This window comes from Dreissena polymorpha, chromosome 1, assembly GCF_020536995.1.
Source record: "Dreissena polymorpha isolate Duluth1 chromosome 1, UMN_Dpol_1.0, whole genome shotgun sequence".
Lineage (NCBI taxonomy): Eukaryota > Metazoa > Mollusca > Bivalvia > Myida > Dreissenidae > Dreissena > Dreissena polymorpha.
In genome coordinates, this window is record NC_068355.1 from 54,423,397 (window position 1) to 54,445,799 (window position 22,403).

Below are 22,403 nucleotides of genomic sequence, written 5' to 3' on the forward strand. Positions count from 1 at the left end.
CATTTTCAACCCACAGAAAAGCGCACATTTAACACACATGTGCGCTTTTATGTGGGTTATAACTGCGCTTAAAGTGAGTTAAATGTGCGCTTTTTAAAATAAAAAAGCGCACATTTAACTCGCTGAAAAGCGCAGTTTTAACCCACTTAAAAGCGCACATTTTACACACATGTGCGCTTTTATGTGGGTTATAACTGCGCTTAAAGTGAGTTAAATATTCGCTTTTTAAATAAAAAAGCGCACATTTAACTCGCGAAAAGCGCACATTTAACCCACTTAAAAGCGCACATTTTACACACATAAATGGCAATCAAAAACGCACTGATAAAAAGCGCACGTTTAACGCACATAAAAGCGCACATTTAATACACATGTGCGCTTTTATGTGGGTTATTACTTCGCTTAAACATAAAGTGCGCTTTTTATAGTAGAATCTTGTTAACACTCTAGAGGCCACATTTATTGTCCAATCTTAATGAAACTTGGTCAGAACATTCATCCCAAAAATATCTTGGACGAGTTTGAAAATGATGTCGGTTGGTTGACAAACATGGCCGCCAGGGGGCGGGGCATTTTTCCTTATATGGCTTTAGTAAAACCAGGTTTACACTCTCGGGGCCACATTTATTGTCCAATCTTGATGAAATATGGTCAGAAGATTTGTCTTAATGATATCTTGGATGAGTTCGAAAATGGTTACGTTTGCTTGAATAACATTTCCGCCAATTGGCGGGGCATTTTTCCTTATATGGCTATATAAGGCTATAGAAAATCTTGTTAACGCTCTAGAGGCCACATTTATAGTCCGATCTTCATGAAACTCGGTCAGAAGATTCATCCCAATAATATCTTGGACGAGTTCAAAAATGATGCTGGTTGGTTGAAAAACATGGCCACCACAGGGGCGGGGCTATTTTCCTTATATGGCTATAGTAAAACCTTGTTAACACTAGGTGTCACATTTATTTTCCGATCATCATGAAACTTGTTCAGAAGATTTGTCCCAATGATATCTTGGATAGTTCGAAAATGGTTTTGGTTGTTTTAAAAACATGGCCACCAGGAGCGGGGCATTTTTCCGTATCTGGCTACATGTATATATGGCTATAGTGAAACCTTGTTAACACTATAGAGGCCACATTTATTGTCCAATCTTCATGAAATTTGGTCAGAAGATTGGTCTAAATAATATCTTGGATGAGTTCGAAAATAATTATGTTTGCTTGAAAAAATGGCTTCCAAGGGGCGGGGCATATTTCCTTATATGGCTATAGTAAAATCTTGTTAACACTCTAGAGGCCACATTTACTGTTCGATCTTCATGAAACTTTGTCAGAAGATTCATCCCGATAATGTATTGGACGAGTAAAAAAATGATGCCAGATGGTTGAAAAACATGGCTGCCAGGGGACGGGGCATTTTTTCCTTATATGGCTTTAGTAAAACCTTGTTAACCCTCTAGAGGCCACATTTATTTTCCGATCTTCGCGAAAGTTGGTCAGAAAATCTGTCCCAATAATATCTTGTTATCTCAGGTGAGCAACTTTGGGCCTTTAAGGCCCTCTTGTTGTATTTCTTACCTGAAATTCCATGTATCCCATATTTTTCTAGCTTTTCAAATAAATTCAAATGAATGGAAATAACTAATTAACAAATCATCTTAAGGGCATGGTTGCTCAAAACTTTAGCTGCAAGTTAAGCTTACAGCTGAACCCTTTACCACTTAGATATGTATTTAACCCTTCACCACTAAGATATGTATTTAACCCTTCACCACTTAATCAAGCATTTAACCCTTCACTTAGATATGTATTTATGTATGGTAAACATTTAGATGCGTATTTAACCATTTACCACTTAGATGTGTATATAACCCCTTACTACTAAGATGCGTATTTAACCCTTCACCACTTAGATATGTATTTAACCCTTCACCACGTAGATATGTATTTAACCCTAAACCACTTAGATATGTATTTAACCCTTTATACTTTTATATATGTATTTAACCCTTCACCAATTAGATATGTATTTACCCCTTCACCACCTAGATATGTATTTAATCCTTCACCACTTAGATACGTATTTAATCCTTCACCACTTAGATACGTATTTAAACCTTCACCACTTAGATATGTATTTAACTCTTCACCACTTAGATATGTATTTGATCCTTCACCACTTAGATATGTAATTAACCCTTCACCACTAAGATATGTATTTAACTCTTCACCACTTAGATATGTATTAAACCCTTTATCACTCAGATATGTATTTAACTCTTCACCACTTAGATATGTATTTAACCCTTCACCACTTAAATATGTATTTAACGCTTTACAACTTAGATACTTATTTAACCCTATACCACTTAGATACGTATTTAACCCTTTACCACTTAGATACGTATTTAACCCTTTATTACTTAGATACGTATTTTGACGCATTTGTAGTCCCTTAGAAAGTTAAATTGGATTAAAGACCTTTCTTATTATATTCAAGTTTAAAAAAAATCATTTCCAACCCAAAGGAACTGATGAGCAGCAAACAGCATAAAACATGAACAGACTGCGAGTTACTCGCAGGCTGTTCTGGTTTTATGCTGTTTGCACATAGCCATTTTCACTTTGCTTCTGAGTGGGAAAGGATTAAGTTTTGGATCAGGTTATTTATGTGACTTTATTGTTAACTCTTTAATAAATCATGTTAATTATAAACACATTTGTTTGCTAGAAGCAGTTTTGATAATAAAATTGTTTTAAAAATAAATTTTATTAAAGTCTTAAGTTAAGAGACTGTTACCTTAGCTGGTTGTTAAAGTTTTGAGCAACCAGACCCTGATAAAAAAAGGTGACATCATTACCAGGTATGGTGCAAATATTTGCTAACTACAATCCAGTTTTGATAATTGGATAATATCTTATGACTCTGTTCCCTATTGATCCTTCAGTTCTCAGAAACAGACGTCAGAATATATATTAAGCAAAATCACATAAGTGCAAATTCTACAATGCAGGTCTGAAAATGGGACCATTTCTTATGATACTTTTCTCAAAGTCAACGGAAATTTTAACATAAACAGAGCAACATCATTCTAGTGCAAACATTTGCTATTCTTCAATGCAGGTTTGACATTTGGACAATATCTGATAATTTTTTTCTTATCGACCTTTCACTTCTCAAAGTCGAGCCTGAACGATGAAGAAACGGTTCCTGTACGCAACGGAGACAATGTGCCCCTGCTTGGAAGCGTGTTCAGCAAGTGGGCTTGTCCAGTGGGTTTGCCAAGTGGGCGCAACATCGCAGCGCAGTTCATGAAGAATCTGCACATAATGCGACGAAAGATAGGGTGACCAAGCTTTGTTTATAGCATTTTTAAGCCCAATTTGTTAAAGTACCGGTACCAGCCCAATTGGAAAAAATGCGCGTGGAAAAACCTGAAATTAGGAAAATTCCTTTTGTGAAATCTTCATATTGAGAATTACGTGTGTTTGTTTTATTTCTCTCCCAAATTCTTTAAAATAGATAACTTAATGTTGTCAATATAATATTTAGTATGGTTCAAGCCATAAAACTAACAAAATGTTGCATTTTATTTATTAGCTCGACTTTTCTAACAAAAATGAGAGCTATACTACTCGCCCCTGCGTCGGCCTTGGTCAAAGTTTTTTATAAAATCAAATAACTTTAACACGATCAAAGATAATTAACTCAAACGAAGAATACTTCTTTATGACAACAAGACAGTGTAAGTCAAGGTGCATAACTATGTCACCATTATTTTAAGAGCTATGCCCCTTTTAAACTTAGAATTTGGGGATAATTTTTTAGCTCACCTGAGCACAACGTGCTCACGGTGAGCTTTTGTGATCGCCTTTAGTCCGTCGTCCATCGTCCGTCCTCCGTTGTCCGTTGTGCGGCGTCAACATTTGCCTTGTTAACTCTCTAGAGGCCACATTTGTTGTCCAATCTTCATGAAATTTGGTCAGAAGATTGGTCTCAATGATATCTCTTATGAGTTTGAAAATGCTAACGTTTGCTTGAAAAACATGGCTGCCAAGGGGCGGGGCATTTTTCCTTATATGGCTATATATGGCTATATTAAAATATTGTTAACTCTCTAGAGGCCACATTTATTGTTCGATCTTCATGAAACTTGGTCAGAAGATTCATCCCATTAATATCTTGGACGAGTTCGAAAATGATGCCGGTTGGTTGAAAAACATGACCGCCAGGGGGCGGGGCATTTTTCCTAATATGGCTATAGTAAAACCTTGTTAACACTCTAGAGGCCACATTTATTGTCCAATCTTCATGACATTTGGTCAGAAGATTGTTTTTGATGATATCTTGGATGCGTTTGAAAATGGTAATGTTTGCTTGAAAAACATGGCTACCAAGGGGCGGGGCATTTTTTCTTATATGGCTTTAGTAAAACTTTGTTAAGACTCTAGAGGCCATATTTAGTGTCCAATCTTCATAAATTTGGTCAGAAGATTAGTTTCAATGATATCTTTGAAAATGGTAACGTTTGCTTGAAAAACATGGCTGCCAAGGGGCGGGGCATTTTACCTTATATAGCTATATATGGCTATAGTAAAATCTTGTTAACTCTCTAGAGGCCACATTTATTGTCCGATCTTCATGAAACTTGGTCAGAAGATTTATTTAAATAATATCTTGGACGAGTTTTGAAAACTATGCTGGTTGGTTGAAAAACATGGCCGACAGGAGGCGCGGCATTTTTCCTTATATGGCTATAGTAAAACCTTGTTAACACTCTAGAGGCCACATTTATTTTCCGATCTTCATGAAATTTGCTCAGAAGATTTGTCTCAATGATATCTTGGATGATTTAAAAAAATGGTAACCTTTATTTGAAAAACATGGCAGCCATTTGGCGGGGCATTTTTCCTTATATGGCTATATATGGCTATAGTAAAATCTTGTTAACACTCTAGAGGCCACATTTATTGTCCAATCTTCATGAAACCTGGTCAGAATATTCATCCCAATAATATCTTGGATGAGTACGAAAATGATGCCAGGTGGTCGAAAAACATGGCCACCAGGGGCTGGGCATTTTTCCTTATACGGCTATAATAAATATTGTTAACACTCTAGAGGCCACATTTATTTTCTGATCTTAATGAAACTTGGTAAGAAGATTTGTCCCAATAATAGCTTGTTATCTCAGGTGAGCGACTTTGGGCCTTTCAGGCTCTCTTGTTTAATAAGTTCAATAATTTGAATACTGTCAAAGATAATCAATTCAGACCTGGATTACCTCCTTATGGGGACAAGACACTTGTTTAGGATTAGCTGTATAACTCTGTTAACAATAATTTTAGCTCACCTGAGCACAATGTGCTCATGGTGAGCTTTTGTGATCGCTTTTTGTCGGTCGTGCGTCGTGCGTTGTGCGGCGTCAACATTTGCCTTGTTAACTCTCTAGAGGCCACATATATTGTCCAATCTTCATGAAATTTGGTCAAAAGATTGGTCTCAATGGTATCTTGGATGAGTTTGAAAATAGTAACGTTTGCTTGAAAAACATGGCTGCCAAGGGGCGGGGCATTTTTCTTTAAATGCCTATAGTAAAATCTTGTTAACTCTCTAGAGGCCACATTTATTGTCCGATCTTCATGAAACTTTGTCAGAAGATTTATCCCAATAATATCTTGGACGAGTTCGAAAATGATGTCGTTTGGTTAAAAAATATGGCCCCCAGGGGGCGGGGCATTTTTCCTCATATGGCTACAGTAAAACCTTGTTAACACTCAAGAGGCCACATTTATTGTCCAATCTTCATGTAATTTAGTCAGATGATTGTTCTCAATGATATTTTGGATGAGATTGAAAATGGTAACGTTTGCTTGAAAAACATGGCTGCCAAGGGGCGGGGCATTTTCCCTTATATGGCTATATATCGCTATAGTAAAATCTTGTTAACTCTCTAGAGGCCACAGTTATTGTCTGATCTTCATGAAACTTGTTCAAAAGATTCATCCCAATAATATCTTGGACGAGTTTGAAAATGATGCCAGTTGGTTGAAAAACATGGCCGCCAGGTGGCGGGTTATTTTTCCTTATATGGCTATAGTAAAACCTTGTTAACACTCTAGAGGCCACATTTATTTTCCGATGTTCATGAAATTTGCTCAGAAGATTCGTCCCAATAATATCTTGGATGAGTTAAAAAATGGTAACATTTGCTTGAAAGACATTACTGCCAAGGGTCGGGGCATTTTTTCTAAAATGGCTATATATGGCTATAGTAAAATCTTTTTAACACTCTAGAGGCCACATTTATTGTCCAATCTTCCTGAAACTTGGTCAGAAGATTCATCCCAATAATTTCTTGGACGAGTTCAAAAATGATGCCAATTGGTTGAAAAACATGGCCGCCAGGGGGCGGGGCATTTTTCCTTATATGGCTATAATAATAAAACCGTGTTAACACTCTAGAGGCCACATTTATTTTCCAATCATCATACAACCTGGTCAGAAGATTTGTCCCGAAAATTTCTTGTTATCTCAGGTGACCGACTTTGGGCCTTTTAGGCCCTCTTGTAAAAGTTTTGGCCCTTTTTAACTTAGAAAATGTCGTTATATTTCTAAAACTTTAACACTACCAAAGATATTTAACTCAAACTTGGAATACTTCTTTATAGCAACAAGAAAATTGTGTAGGTCAAGGTGCATACCTCTTTTGAAAAAAAATATGAGCTTATGTCATCACCTGAGCGGCATCGACATTGGCGTACGGTTAAGTTTTGTGTTTAGGTCCACTTTTTATGCCCCCGGATCGATAGATCGGGGGTATATTGTTTTTGTCCTGTCTGTCTGTCATTCTGTCCAAAACTTTAACCTTGGTTAAAGTTTGATAACTTTTGCAATATTGAACATACCAACTTGATATTTACCATGCATGTGTATCTCATGGAGCTGCTCATTTTGAGTGGTGAAAGGTCAAGGTCATCTTACAAGGTCAAAGGTCAAAAAATAATAATAATAAAAATAATTTCTCCAATCAATCTCTTACTTACTTCTCGTGGAGCTGCACATTTTGAGTGGTGAAAGGTCAAGGTCAAGGTCAACCTTCAAGTTCAAAGGTAAAAATATAAAAAACATAAATTTTCATAACTTTTTAAATATTGAACACAGCAACTTCATATTTGGCATGTATGTGTATCTTGGGAGCTGCATATTTTGAGTGGTGAAAGGTCAAGGTCATCCTTTAAGGTCAAAGGTAAAAAAAGCGGCGCATTGGGGGGCATTGTGTTTCTGACAAACACATCTCTTGTTTCATAAAGTATCAAAGCTATTGCATTCAAACTTGCTACACTTACTTACTATCATGAGGGGACTGGGTAGGCAAAGTAAGATAACTCTTGTTGGCATTTTGACAGAATTATGTGCCCTTTTTATACTTAGAAAATTGAAAATTTGGTTAAGTTTTGTGTTTAGGTCTACTTTATTCCTAAAGTATCAAAGCTATTGCTTTCATACTTGCAACACTTACTAACTATCATGAGGGGACTGTGCAGGCAAAGTTATGTAACTCTGACTGACATTTGACAGAATTATGGCCCCTTTTATACTAAGAAAATTGAAAATTTGGAGTGTGTTTTGGTCCACTTTACTCCTACTTTATAAAGAAGGAAAAAATTGCTGGTTTAAACCTTTACTACTCAAATTTGCTTTTTGATGCATTGGAAGTATTGCATGAAATCAAATAACATTAAGTCCCCATATGAACCTCTTTATTAGATAATGTTTGAAGTGCAACTGTATTGTCGATTGGGCAGCTTGTTGAAGGGCATACTGTTATAAAACATTCCTTGTTAATTCAGCCACATTCTTGGAAAATTAGGCTTAATGCAGTGATAAAAGTGTTGGCCCTCATTAGGGGGGTGTATTCCTCACAGGCTAATCCGGGACAACACTTTATGCCTAGACTGAATGTTCTTTCAGAAAAGACTACTTTTGCATGAAAAAAAAATCATAAAAGCTGAAAGTGTCGTCCCTGTTTAGCCTATGCAGACTGCGCAGGCTAATCCGGGACACCACTTCACAATCATGCATTAACTCTTTCAGTGCTGGAGCCGAATTTTGAAGGCTTTTGCAAACAGTTTGGATCCAGATGAGACGGCACAGAACAGATCCAAACTGTTTGCTATTCTTATAGTATTCTTTAAAAAAAATCGAAGAAAATGTTAATTTTAGAAATTCAGCAGACGACATTTTAGCAGACGACAAATTCCCAGCATGCAGAGGGTTAAGCCCAGTTTTCCCAGAACGAGGCTCAATTTCTTGCAGGTTTCTGCTGTTCCAGTTCATGTTGCCATTCGTCGAGATACTTCTTTTCTGTATATGCATCGGCAACGACCCTTTCGGGCTTCACCTGGCTATTGTGAACGAAGACACCGGGGGTCTGGGTCAGAGATACCTCCAGGCCCTGGATAATCATTCCATTATACAGGTATTTTTTAGTTCAGTCTTAGAACAGAATTTATGTCTTTAAAGAATTTTTGATATGTGTTGCATTTAATGATTAATATGTTCAGTTATTTGCTGATTAATGATTAATATGCTCATACATGATTAATTGCTCATTTATTAATATGCTCATTAATTAACTGATATGTTCATATATTAATTAATGTTTTCATACAATTATATAGATGCTAGTAGATTATTGATATGATCATAAATGATAAATATATGCTTATAAGGTGATTATTATACTCACATTGTTTACCATGCTCATGTGAATTAATTTTTTCATTGATGATTAATAGGCTCATAAAATAGTAATATGCTAATCAAATATTAATATGCTCATAAATGATTAATATGCTCATAAAAATAAATGAAAAATTTGCTGATGAATGATTCATATGCTCATAAAAAAATATATATGCTCATAAATGATTAATATGCTCATAAATAATAAATGAATAATATGCTGATAAATGATAAATATGCTCATAAATAATAAATTTATAGTATGCTCATAAATGATCAATATGCTCATAAATGATGAATATGCTAATATATTGAAGAATGTGTGAAAGGTAAATCGAAAACACATAAATGCCATTGCTATATTGTTATGAATGATACTTCGCAAAATAATGCATTGCATTACAATGGTTATGTAGTGTACCGAAATAAGGTAATAATTTACAACCATATAAATAAATTGTTGCATGGAGGAAACAAAAACAAAATGTATGCAATTGTAACTGTGCATTGTGACTGCTTCAGGAGAATTATACGATGCAGGGTTACAGTGCAGCGTATGACTCGGTGCGTGATGGCCACACGTGGGCTGTCATACATCTCAAAGCAAACTTTACTCAGGATCTCATTGAAAGGTGAGATTAATAGAGCCTAATTCTGGAAAAACTGGGTTTAATGCATGTGTGTAAAGTTTTGTTCCAAATTAGCCTGTGCAGTCCGCACAGGCTAATCAGGGATTACACTTTCCGCCTTCACTTTATTTTCACTAAGAAGAGATTTCCCTAAATGAAACATACTGGAAAGTGTTGTCCCTGAATAGCCTTTGTGGACTGCCAGGGCTTGTTTCAGCTTTTTGGGAAGATAGCCCATGGCTTTGAATTTGGGAATTTTATCGGCATTTTCAAGAAATTGGGAAAATAAATTTGGATTTAAAACTATATGTCAGAATGAGTTCAGCATCTTTAATCACAAACACCACCATGATCAACAGTTTTCCACATAATAAGCTCACACAAAGTCTTCAGTCATGTCAGGCACCATTTTATTAGGAGGTGCTTCATCTTCTTCTTAAGAACTACATGTACTGCTTTCAACATGTTGAATATCAGTCAGTACCTTGATTTAGGAAATCAAGGATGACGATGCAAAAGCGTCACTGCACGTGTTATTAAATCACTTTCATTAACAATGGAAGGAGTTTGAATGGGAAGACTTGTACTTCTTGACGATGTTTGCTTATTTAATGACGCTTGCTTAAAAAAATCAACAGTTTTCGTTTTGCCGCCAGGGTTTTACTTAGGAATCTTTTTCACGTAATATTTTGAATTGCGCAAGATATTTGTTTTCCATGCAGCCGAATCCCAATGCTTGAATTTCATGGCAAATATAATATATTAGCTTCTGAAAACACGGAGAATATTGTGCATAGGAATAATGCCGACATTATCCAAATCAAGGCGTAGTATAAAACCCGTATGAGACCGGATCGGACTAGGCTTTGTTAAAAAGCGAAACAGGCAATGTCATGAGCGTTTTTTTCTCCCAATGTGGAATTTTTTAGCAAATTTTGGGAAAAAAGTATACTTTTTGCGATTGGGATATAGCCGAATTTCGACTTTAAAATCAGAACAAAAAATGCCCTGACTGCACAGGCTACTCTCGGATTACACTTATTCACATGTGAAATTATCTTTTATGTGATTGAAACGATCTTGTATGTGCTAAATTGCTTTCAGATTTTCCAGTATAACCAATGTCAGCGACTCAGTGATTAATGGCAGCTCAGTTCATCTGCAGATTGATTCAACAAGTAAGTTGTGATAAATGGCAGCTCACTCCATCTGCAGATTGATTCAACAAGTAAGTTGTGATAAATGGAAGCTCAGTCCATCTTCAGATTGATTCAACAAGTAAGTTGTGATAAATGGCAGCTCAGTCCATCTGCAGATTGATTCAACAAGTAAGTTGTGATTAATGGAAGCTCAGTTCATCTGCAGATCGATTCAACAAGTCAGTTGTGATTAATGGCAACTCAGTCCATCTGCAAATTGATTTAACAAGACAGTTGCGATTATTGGCAGCTCAGTCCATCTGCAGATTGATTCAACAAGTCAAGTGTGATAAATGGCTGCTCAGTCCATCTGCAGATTGATTCAACAAGTCAATTGTGATTAATGGCAGCTCAGTCCATCTGCAAATTGATTTAACAAGACAGTTGTGATTAATGGCAGCTCAGTCCATCTGCAGATTGATTCAGCAAGTCAATTGTGATTAATGGCTGCTCAGTCCATCTGCAGAATGATTCAACAACCCAATTGTGATTAATAGCAGCTCAGTCCATCTGCAAATTGATTTAACAAGACAGTTGTGATTAATGGCAGCTCAGTCCATCTGCAGATTGATTCAACGAGTCAGTTGTGATTAATGGCAGCTCAGTCCATCTGCAGATTGATTCAACAAGAAAGTTGGTGTAGCTTTTTTGATCAACCTCACCTATGAAAATTTACATTTTGGCATTTCTTTGAAGAAATGTAATAAGTTCATAATCAAAAGTCTGTCTGACATTGTGAGCTATAACTGTATAAGATGATCTGACTGTGTTAATACATGTGATACACAATCCCAATAGTAAAGAAAAGTGTAAGTTGGATATTCTCTGTTGTTTTTCAGACGTTATAAGGATTAGTTTAAAAATGTGTACCGATTTTAAGCTGCGAAGCTGTGTAAGAAGTACTTGATCTCACTGTTGAAAATGACAAAAGAAACCATCTTAACAAACAAACAAACCTTTGTGATAATTGCAAAGTAGATCTAAGTCTAAGAAAGGCATATTGTTGATTGCAACAACAAAACTTGAGATAATATGATGTGTGATGGCTGGGCAATGTGCTGTCTCGTGTCTGAAATTGTTAGTGGTCTGTCTCCACAGATCTTAGAGTAGAAGTGTGAACAAATTAAAACAATATCTGAATATGTATCGGCTCAGTTATTATGATGGAAAATACTTGAAATAATCCACTGAATAACTACCTTGTAAATACTAATTAAATATGTATCAAAGTGGTAAAGGGTTAAATACATTTCTAAGTGGTAAAGGGTAAAATACGTACCTAAGTGGTAAAAGGTCAAATACGTATCTAATTGGTAAAGGGTTAAACACGTATCTAAATAGTAAAGGGTTAAATACGTATCTAAGTGGTTTTAAGTGTTTAAATACGTATCTAATTGGTAAAGGGTTAAATATGTATCTAAGTGGTAAAGGGTAAAATACATATCTAAGTGGTAAAGGGTTAAATATGTATCCAAGTGGTAAAGGGTTAAGCCAATGGAAGTAAATCCTGTTATGTTACAATCATATTTATTGGTCAGTCAGTTTATAAATTAGCCTGGCTCTGCGAACATGGGGTTTAATGCACGTGCGTGAAGTGCTGTCCCAGATAAGCCTGTTTAGTTTGCACACGCAATTAGGAACAACACTTCCTGCGTTTATAGAATTTTTCTTTTGAAGAAAGTCTCTTCTAAACAAAAATCCAGACTAGGCAGCAAGTGTTTTCTCTGATTAGCCTGCGCTGATCTGGGATGGCATTTTACACACATGCATTAAGCCCCATTTCCCAGAGCGAGGCTTTTATAACAAATATATGCCAATCGTGTTAGCTGTCTTGTTTTTCAGATCAACAAATAGGATTTTTGCTGCTCAAGAAGATCTCAGATGCCTTTAAAAAAATTTCGGGAGAATTTTCCACAGAATTGAAACTTAATCCAAGACTTGCTAGTTTACCTATTGAGGTAAGTTATAAGTGGCATAAAAATTGAACCGTAAATTTTACTCGTTGAATTTTTGTTGTTTTGGGTTATCTGATTATAACGCGTGTTTTTTTCTTTATTGTTTATCTGTTAATGAACAAATGTTTCTGTTCCTGTACGGAGGTGTGTTCAATGTAAAATCATTATATTCGTTGGGATTAAATTAATTTTTTTTAAATGTCTTTTTTGTGGACTTTTAAATTCATGAATTATAATGATATATATGATTTTGGTTAAAAAATAGGAATTTGTATTGTTGCTGTCATTTTCAGATTTGTTTGATTCATGGATTGCTCAACCCACAAAATTAACAGAAATATATGCGCCACAGTTAATCACATACAATATTTGTGGCATGGTCAGACTCTTGTATAAGTTTGTTGTGCACATTTTCAAGATTGCAGCTTAAATATGATAATAAAGACAGACCATATTAATAATTTATTCTTGAATAATCATTTGTTAATTGAATTTGTGTCGATCATTTTCCGTTGTGTTTGTGTTGAATTTGTTGATTGGTAAACCCTCTGAATTGAGAATAAAAATTATTTTACAGTATGACACTACTCGAGCTCATACTGAAGGCATATCGTCTACTGAATGTATAGAGGATATTTGTTAGATTCGGTGGAATATGGATTTTAAATCACTGGTGATCATAGAAAATATCTTTTTTTTATGATCACCAGTGAATTAATATTGATATTCCACGAAATCCAACAAATATTCCGCCAAATCCAACATATTTGCTTTGTATTCACAGTTAATTTACATTATTTTTAAAGAGTTTAGCTTTAGAATTTTGCTGGAATAATGACATCATTTTTTCAAAATATGATTTTGCAGTAAAACGTTGAAAATTATCTATAATTTTCATTGTTAATTTTCACTGTTTGAGACAGTGAATTGCATGCATCAGTTTTAATTCACTGATTTTTCTCTATAAACAACAAGAAAACATAAAATAAAATAAGTAATTTAACTGACATTTTTAAACATTTTTACTTTTTTTGCATTTTTGTGTTTATTAAGATGACATACATAATCTGTTACAATTTTAAGACAACCTTATTGGTACAAATAATGTTTTTAGCAAATTTTCCAAATTGACATGGGTGAACACATGTTGCTTTCTGAATGTAATAAGTAGTGTAACTGATATTTTGAAAAGATTATTGGAGAAGAAAAAACTGTTTTATTAAAATAAACACATTTTCCAGTATTCCAATTTTATGATAAGTATTATTATAAGATTTGAAAAAAAAAACAAAACAAAAATCCAAATTGTGATGTCTTTTTTAAATTAATAAATAATTAAGAAGGAAGCAGTTATCATAATTTCAATGCTGAAAAATTGTTAATGCAAAAATAACGTAAGTGCTCTAAATGCATTTTGGAAAAAATGAACTCCTGAAAAATTTACAAAATATCAGTTACAGTTAGTTACTTCATGCTGAAGACATATATGGACTTTCAGGTTATTGTTGAATACAGATAAGTTAATTATCCTCCGCCACAGGCGAAGGGATATCCGTCCGTCGGTCAGTCTGTCACTCCGTCCGTCAGTCTGTCACAAAACTTTTCATGGTATCTCAGAAACTTTATAAGATGTCAACATAAAATTCATTGTTGTATAGATATCAATGAGGACTTTTCAAAGGCATACATGTATCTCAAATATGCTACAAGATTTCAATATGAAACTTGCTGGGTGTATAGATATACACGAGGAGAATTGCAATGCATGAAACAATTACCCTACATTAAAATATTTGTTAATGACTTTACTTTATATCAAGAGATTTGCATCCCATTTAGAGGGGGATATCAATTTAACATATTGGCTTGATTATATAGGCTTAGAGCTATGAGACTTAGCGCAAGATTAACTATTAACACATAAAGATGATCCAGAATGTCGTCACTTTAGTGCTCTTGTTTGCTATATACAACATGTTAGAGATTAACTAATAAAACATAAATATGATCCAGAATGTTGTCACTTTAGTGCTCTTGTTTGCTATATACAACATGTTAGAGATTAACTAATAAAACATAAATATGATCCAGAATGTCGTCACTTTAGTGCTCTTGTTTGCTATAAACAACATGTTAGAGGTTAACTAATAAAACATTAATATGATCCAGAATGTCGTCACTTTAGTGCTCTTGTTTGCTATATACAACATGTTAGAGATTAACCGCAATTATAGCCTCACTCTGGGAAAATGTGGCTTAATGCATACGCTCAAAGTGTCATCCCAGATTAGCCTGTGCAGTCTGCACTGTCTAATGAGGAATGATGGATGACACATTTTGCTTTTATTGTATTTGTATACCCTCATTACTGAAAATGGGGCCTATGTAGATGTCACTTTGTTGGTCTGTCTGTCGGTCCGTCGGTCTGTCACGAAATTTCATCCGATCTTCACCAAACTTGGTAACAAGTTGTATCTAGATGATGTCTAGGTCAAGGTTGAATATGGGCATGCCAGGTCAAAAACTAGGTCACGGGGTAACTAAGTGTGTTTTAAGCCGAAATTTGTCTGGACCATAAGTATGTCATTTATCGTTAGATTTTAAAATCATTTGGCACATTTGTTCACCATAATTGGACGGTGTGTTGCGCGAGAGAATTACGTCGATATCTCCAACGTCATGGTCAAACTTAAAAGTCAAAAATTGCCATAAATGAGTTTGTCTGGGCCATAACTATGTCGTTCATTGTGAGATTTAAAATCAGTGGACAGTGTGTCACGCAAAAGAATTACGTGATATATCCAAGGTCAAGGTCACACTTTGAGTTCTAAGGTAAAAAATGGCCATAAACGAGCTTGTCCGGGCCATTACTATGTCGTTTATTGTGAGATTTTTAAATCATTTTGCTCTTATGTTTACCATCATTGGACGGTGTGTCGCGCGAAAGAATAACGTAGATATCTCCAAGGTCAAGGTCACACTTTCAGTTGAAAGGTCAAAAATGGCAATAAATGATCTTGTCTGGACCATAACTATGTCATTCATTGTGAGATTTTAAAATGACTCTGTACATTAATTTTGTCCACAGTCATTGGACGGCGTGTCATGGGAAAGAAATTCAAGAGTTCAAAGGTCAAAATGGCTGTAAACAATAATGGCATATTAATTCTGAAAAATTTCCATAAATTGCATTCTCTTGTTTTGTGAAGGCAGCATGCAAATAGTCTGTGTCAATGCGGCACGTGGGGGTATACGTCACGTTTGTGACAAAGCTCTAGTTATGATTAAAGTAAGTCTTATCTAAGCTAAAATCTAGTTTAGGTGGAAAGTGTTGTCCCTGATTAGCCTGTGTGGACTGCACAGGCTCATCTGTGATAACATTTAATACACATGCATTAAAACCGGCTTTAAAACGAGGCTCTTTTTAGATGGGTTGTTACTTTGTGAATGAAGGAATGATAATGGAAATACAAATATTTTTATAGATAGACCAGCCTGTGTATGGAAATTCGGACACCACTTTTCGCGACTTCATGGCGCCGGGGGTCCTAATCTCGTAAGTTAAATGAAACGAAGCTGAATTTTGTTATCTTATAGTTGTACCAAATTTAAAAAATGACTAAGATGTTGAGGTATCATTTTGACTATCCTGATGCAGATTCCTAAGGGGTAAATAGTTCATAATTATGTTCAACATAATAATATATGATCGGTAAACATACAGCGGAAAACAGTATGTTTACAAGATAAATATATCATGTCATTTTAAGGGTCGTGTATGCTATGTATTTTTATGCTAGTGTGATAATGGGATGGTATTTTATAAGATAAGCGTGTGTCCTTACTATCCCAAGTCAATGTGATGCCAGCATAAGATGACATGTTGTGTGTAACGTGTTATCTCTACCTAAAAGGTCAATGTCAGACATGGAGGTCGAAGGTCAAATTTGGCCAAAAAACAAAATTCGTGTCTCAGTCATGACTGTGCCCTATATGATGGATTCTGTAAGTTGGCACAGATGTTACCATCCATCTCCCTACCTAAAAGGTCAAAGGTCAAATTGTGTCCATAATTTGAAAATTCCTGCCCAGCCATAGCTTTCACATGTATTAATGGATTGTATAATAAAAAAATCACAAATGCAATCCATTTCTAGACAATATGTTTCCTGTAATACTTGTCTTCCCACCTCAAAGGTCAAGGTCATATTCAAGAGTTCAAATGTCAAATTTTGCCACAACACAGCTTGCACCGTCTGTTACTGTGTCATTCATGATGCTATTTTAGTAGACAAAATTTAGTGCGTAAAATCTGTCCCCTACTTGCAGGTCAAACTTGGCCTAAAAACAGCATGTTCATGTTGTAAGTTTGTCATTCATCATTTAATAAAAAAATACAAGAAATGACCACATGAAGAGACAGTGTGATTCTCATGGCTTCAAAGGTCAATGGTCACAATTTGAGATTGCCATGGTGTAATGGATAAGGTGTCTGCTTAGTGACCGGGTGGTCATGGGTTCGATCCCCACTGTGGGAGCATTCTGTAGATTTCCCCCAAAGACACCAAATACTGGTTCTAGGCCCAAGAAACGAACTCGCTCGAGAGTGTTTCTATAAGCCTGAGGCTTTCCATGCAATTAAGCTAAAATAGATAGGTTTAAACTAAACTAAGGTCACCATTAAAGGTAAAACGTCAACATTTGCCGTAAACACTTGTTTGTAACATAAGTGAAATGTAAGAGCATCCGTACTCTATGGACACATGTCTTGTTTAATAAAAGAATATAAAAATCCTGTTTACGCCATTTTTGAATGTCAAGAAGGATCTTTTTCAGGCAATTGTTCTATTGAAAAATTTGGGGCCTTTGTGAAAGAACTTGTTCAATGGATACTTTTGGGGCACCGTCTGTAACTGTGTCATTCATGATGCTATTTTAGTAGACAACATTTAGTGCGTTGAATCTGTCCCCTACTTGCAAGTCAAACTTGGCCTAAAAACAGCATGTTCATGTTGTAACTTTGCCATTCATCATTTAATAAAAAATACAAGAAATGACCACATGAAGAGACAGTGTGATTCTCATGGCTTCAAAGGTCAATGGTCACAATTTGAGATTGCCATGGTGTAATGGATAAGGTGTCTGCTTTGTGACCGGGTGGTCACGGGTTCGATCCCCACTGTGGGAGCGTTCTGTAGATTTCCCCCAAAGACACCAAATACTGGTTCTAGGCCCAGGAAACGGACTCCAGAGTGTTTCAATAAGCCTGAGGCTTTCCATGCAATCAAGCTAAATTAGTAAACACTTGTTTGTAACATAAGTGACATGTAAGAGCATCCGTACTCATGGACACATGTCTTGTTTAATAAAATAATATAAATATCATGTTTACGCCATTTTTGAATGTCAAGAAAGTTATAACCCAATTGTTGTTTTTGTATGATGGAACCTTTCAGGGCTATATCTCGGATACCATACAAGACTTAAACATGAAATTTCATGGGTGTATTGATAACAATGAGGAGAAGTGCCGTGCACAAGAACCATAACTCTACAATTTCTTAAATGAGAGTTGTTGCCCTTTTTTGTTTATGTATTGTGAAACTAGTCAATGCCATATCTCAGATACGCTACAAGATTTCATTATGAAACTGCATGGGTGCTTGACCGCTGCCTGGCCTCAGGTGAGCCTAATAAGCCCTGGTTTGTGGTAACATAGAGAATACTAGGTTAGCGTTGAATACAGAGAAGTTTATGTTGCGAGGCTTAGAACGCCGATAATTCTATTTATCCCATTTGATTTTTTTTTCAACGTGACATTTAACATAACTAGATCTAATAACCTAACAATTATTTTAATTAATTCTTAAAAATCGCTTTAAATCTAACGAATGTAACCACGCGTAGTGATATAAATGTATTTGTTCTGGTACGCAAAATAGTCTTAAAAAAATCACACACAAACTGTAAACCTAGTAAAAATATCACCATATGCCTCGATTCAATTTTACGCAGCATGCGAATTGTAACACATTACGGCCGCGAATAGAAGATTTTACTTTAATATAATTCATTTTATTTTCGAAAGAAAATGATCAAAATCAAATATGGCGGTGATGTCAACATAGATTCTACATGTACACTATCGACGAGTAAACAGACAATTGCAGGGCAATACGTTTTCCGACTTCGGACGACGAATTTAAGGACGCGCAGAACGTGTTTTTTATATAATGTTATAGGTATGCCGTGTGTGATCCAATGCATTAATGGCCCCCATGTTAAAATCATTTCCCCGAGAACAGGGAACGACAAAAGTACAAACAAAAACCAAAACACGTTCGAACTAGTATCTTACCTTTAATAATCCTTTAAAAGCCATCCAATAGATCTAATCCATTTAACTCAATAATTGGCGATTTTGCATCAAAGGTCTTTAATAATTATTGTAGCATAGTTAAATAAAGACCCTCATGCCATCCTATCACTATTTTCAAATGAATTTATGAACGCGATAAACTTTCTGATTCGTCACACGCTACGTCATGTACTCTATGTACATTACTGCTGTTAAAATGAACCGGAGCAGTTAATCAAATAATTGCCGTTGGTAAACTCGGATGCATTTGCAGATTTCTGCATACAAATAATTATGTTTAAACTTGCACAATGTTATTTGTCTATAATAAATGCCCTTATTGTGTACAAGAAAATAATTTAATATATAAATACACAAAGAATGGAAAACATTCCATTACACAACAGATAAATCAGTGGATATACCCGTGTACAAAACGGGACGTTCCGAATTCCAGTGTGGTGCTATTTTTACCATCTCATACTTTACACAGCTCTATGATTAACGTGAATTAAAATCGGATAGCAAATATTGCAGATTATTTATGAATTGTGCGATATTTGTATGGCTTGTTGTACATTCTTAAATGTCAAAAGTATATGCATGGATTATAAACAATGCACATTACACGAAATAAGGAAAATGTGATTCATTGACAATTCAAATACCGTATGTCGATATACAGTACATGTACATGTGAAATAAGTCGCGTTTATAATAAATCGTCAATTTTTTGGGGGGAAAATGACGCAAAAAGTGTCATTTTATGACGCCATAAATTAGCTGATTCATTATACGGATGGCGAAAAATTATGTCATGACTAGATTTTAAGGTTGAACGTCGTATAATTTTGAAGCTAAAGTTTTCTCGACTTTATTAATTATGAAAAATCATTCAGTGATAAAGTAAAAGGTAGTCCGTGCACGTGACAGGTATACCCCACAGTGTTGAAGACAGGCAAGTATATTCCACAACGTGTTATACCGTCAATGTCGCGTTGAAAATGGGATAAAATTATTTGTTCATCTGTGACTTGGTCATTTTAACAATGCTTTTCTGTAGTTTGAAAGGGCAAAATAAGTGATTTTAAACTAATAATTAACCGTTTCAAACAAGGAAAAGTAACAGTGATAATTTTTTATTCAATTTTTGATAAGTGTGCAGTGTTTTTTTCCCACCATATTGTGAATGGGGCCCGGTCCTTTGGATTGGGAAAAATCACGGTGTTTTGACCAAAGTTTGGAAATGAGTGTTGTTATTTTGCTAATAAATGCTTCAAAAATGATAATAAATGTGTTTTAAATAATATATTTAATAAGATGTAACTTGTAGAGCTGGATGGGAGATGAAATAAATGTTGAGATCTAAAAAAAATATAATAAAAATAAAACATTTTTTTTGGAAACCTTCAATAGGGAATTTTTAGGATACATTTTGGAAAAATATATACTTTTTTATATAGGGAATGGGGCCGAATACCGGCCCATATTTTGAACGAAAAAACCCCACTTTTTTTACCACCTCATGTTCGGAATCTGTCGTTGTGCTGTGTGAGGTGTGAGTCCTCAACTTCAGGCCCATTCTAGAGGACTTACTTTTAAGGCCAGTGGGGTCAAAAACCAGGTCAACGGGGCTCGAATCCACAAAGCTCCTTAGTTATTTTCTAAGTTATTTACTATTTATCTTAAAAACTAAGGGAAATATTGAAAATTATGTGGAAAATATTAAACTAAGGGGAACATCACTCTCAGGAACTTTGTGGATATGCCCAGGTCGATTATTTGACATTTGGTGTTCCTTGAAATTCAGGACCAAAATGGCCCACTTGTTACTGTTTTACTGTGTGACTTAGTCCTCTTTGGACATAATGAATAAAATGTTCCTCTAAAATTCTCAATATTAACCCTTTAACAATATTTAAAAAGACACAGTGGAAATGCATTGAATACATGGAAAATAGGTTCGTTTTTGTTAATTATTTATGAAACATAGGCTCTTGTTAACAGAAAATAATGATTTTTACTAGCAGCACAACCACTCTTTTAAATATATTTATAAATTTGATCAATAGTTTATTTAAATTGAGTTTTTACCAAAACCAACACATATCCTGTTTTGTTCAATGCATGGCAACATTTGAGATAATGCTGGCCACATGTTAATATTCCAGGCATAGCTACATTTGAGGTAATGCTGGCCCACATGTTTACATTCAAGGCAGGGCTACAATTGAGATAATGCTGGCCCACATGTTTACATTCCAGGCATGGCTATATTTGAGATAATGCTGGCCCACATGTTAACATTCCAACCATGACTACATTTGAGATAATGCTGGTCCACATGTTTGCCTTCCAGACATGGCTACATTTGAGATAATGCTGGCCCACATGTTTACAATCCAGGCATGGCTGCATTTGAGATAATGCTTGCCCACATGTTTACATTCCAGGCAGGGCTACATTTGAGATAATGCTAGCCCATATGTTTACATTCCAGGCATGGCTTTACTGATAATGCTGGCCCACATGTTTACATTCCAGGCACGGCTACAATTGAGATAATGCTGGGCCACATGTTAACATTCCAACCATGACTACATTTGAAATAATGCTGGTCCACATGTTTACCTTCCAGACATGGCTACATTTGAGATAATGCTGGCCCACATGTTTACAATCCAGGCATGGCTGCATTTGAGATAATGCTGGCCTACATGTTTACATTCCAGGCAGGGCTACATTTGAGATAATGCTAGCCCCTATGTTTACATTCCAGGCATGGCTACATTTGAGATAATGCTGGCCCATATGTTTACTAAGATGTTTATAGTGGTGGTCCAGATTGCAGTGCTTCTCTCAGTGGCTCTTCTGATATTCAAGGTACGAACATTTCATTTGAAATTAGGGAAGACACTTTTCAATTCTATGGAATCTTTTGTTTAAAAGAAGTCTCTTCTTAGCTTAAATCAAGTTTAGGTGGAAAGTGTCTTCCCTGAAAAGCCGGTGCTGACACCATAGGCTTATCTGGAATGAAACTTGACCTATATGCATTAAACCCCAATTATGCATTAAACTTCGTTTATGTATTAAGCCCTGTTTTACCAGATTGCAGCTTATTTGTTTGAATTACAATATTGTTGAGGTATTTTGCGCATTAAGCTGCATTATGTTAACAACATTAAAAGTGTGTTTAGCCATAAAGTAAACACGTTCTCCATTGTTTGACTTGCATGTCTTGTGCCCTTAAACTTCACTTGGAACTTATATCATCTTATGTTACAATGTTGGAGAAAACTACTTTAGCATTTCTCAAGCGATTAAGTTTTAATTTCAAATATCCCAGCATGATCTGCACGACTCTTTTTTCTTCCCCACTGATCTACGCACCCCTGAGTTACTGTGAAACCATTTATTTTCGTCAGCATGAAATTTCATCATTAAAAAATAACTATTTTATCAGCACTAACATTCGCCAATTTCAGATTTTGAAACCAAAGTGCGACAGTCA

At 35.4% G+C, this 22,403-nt stretch overlaps 1 protein-coding gene across 1 annotated transcript in view; it reads left to right on the forward strand.

The window, feature by feature from the left end:
- LOC127874722 (ABC transporter G family member 20-like) overlaps positions 1 to 22,403 on the forward strand; it is a 41,430-nt gene that overhangs the window by 15,030 nt on the left and 3,997 nt on the right. The window contains exons 8-12 of the mRNA XM_052419295.1: positions 3,186 to 3,349; positions 8,323 to 8,500; positions 9,292 to 9,383; positions 10,485 to 10,558; positions 21,672 to 21,775. Coding sequence (XP_052275255.1) covers positions 3,186 to 3,349; positions 8,323 to 8,500; positions 9,292 to 9,383; positions 10,485 to 10,558; positions 21,672 to 21,775 — 612 coding nt within the window. The remainder of the gene's footprint in view (positions 1 to 3,185; positions 3,350 to 8,322; positions 8,501 to 9,291; positions 9,384 to 10,484; positions 10,559 to 21,671; positions 21,776 to 22,403) is intronic.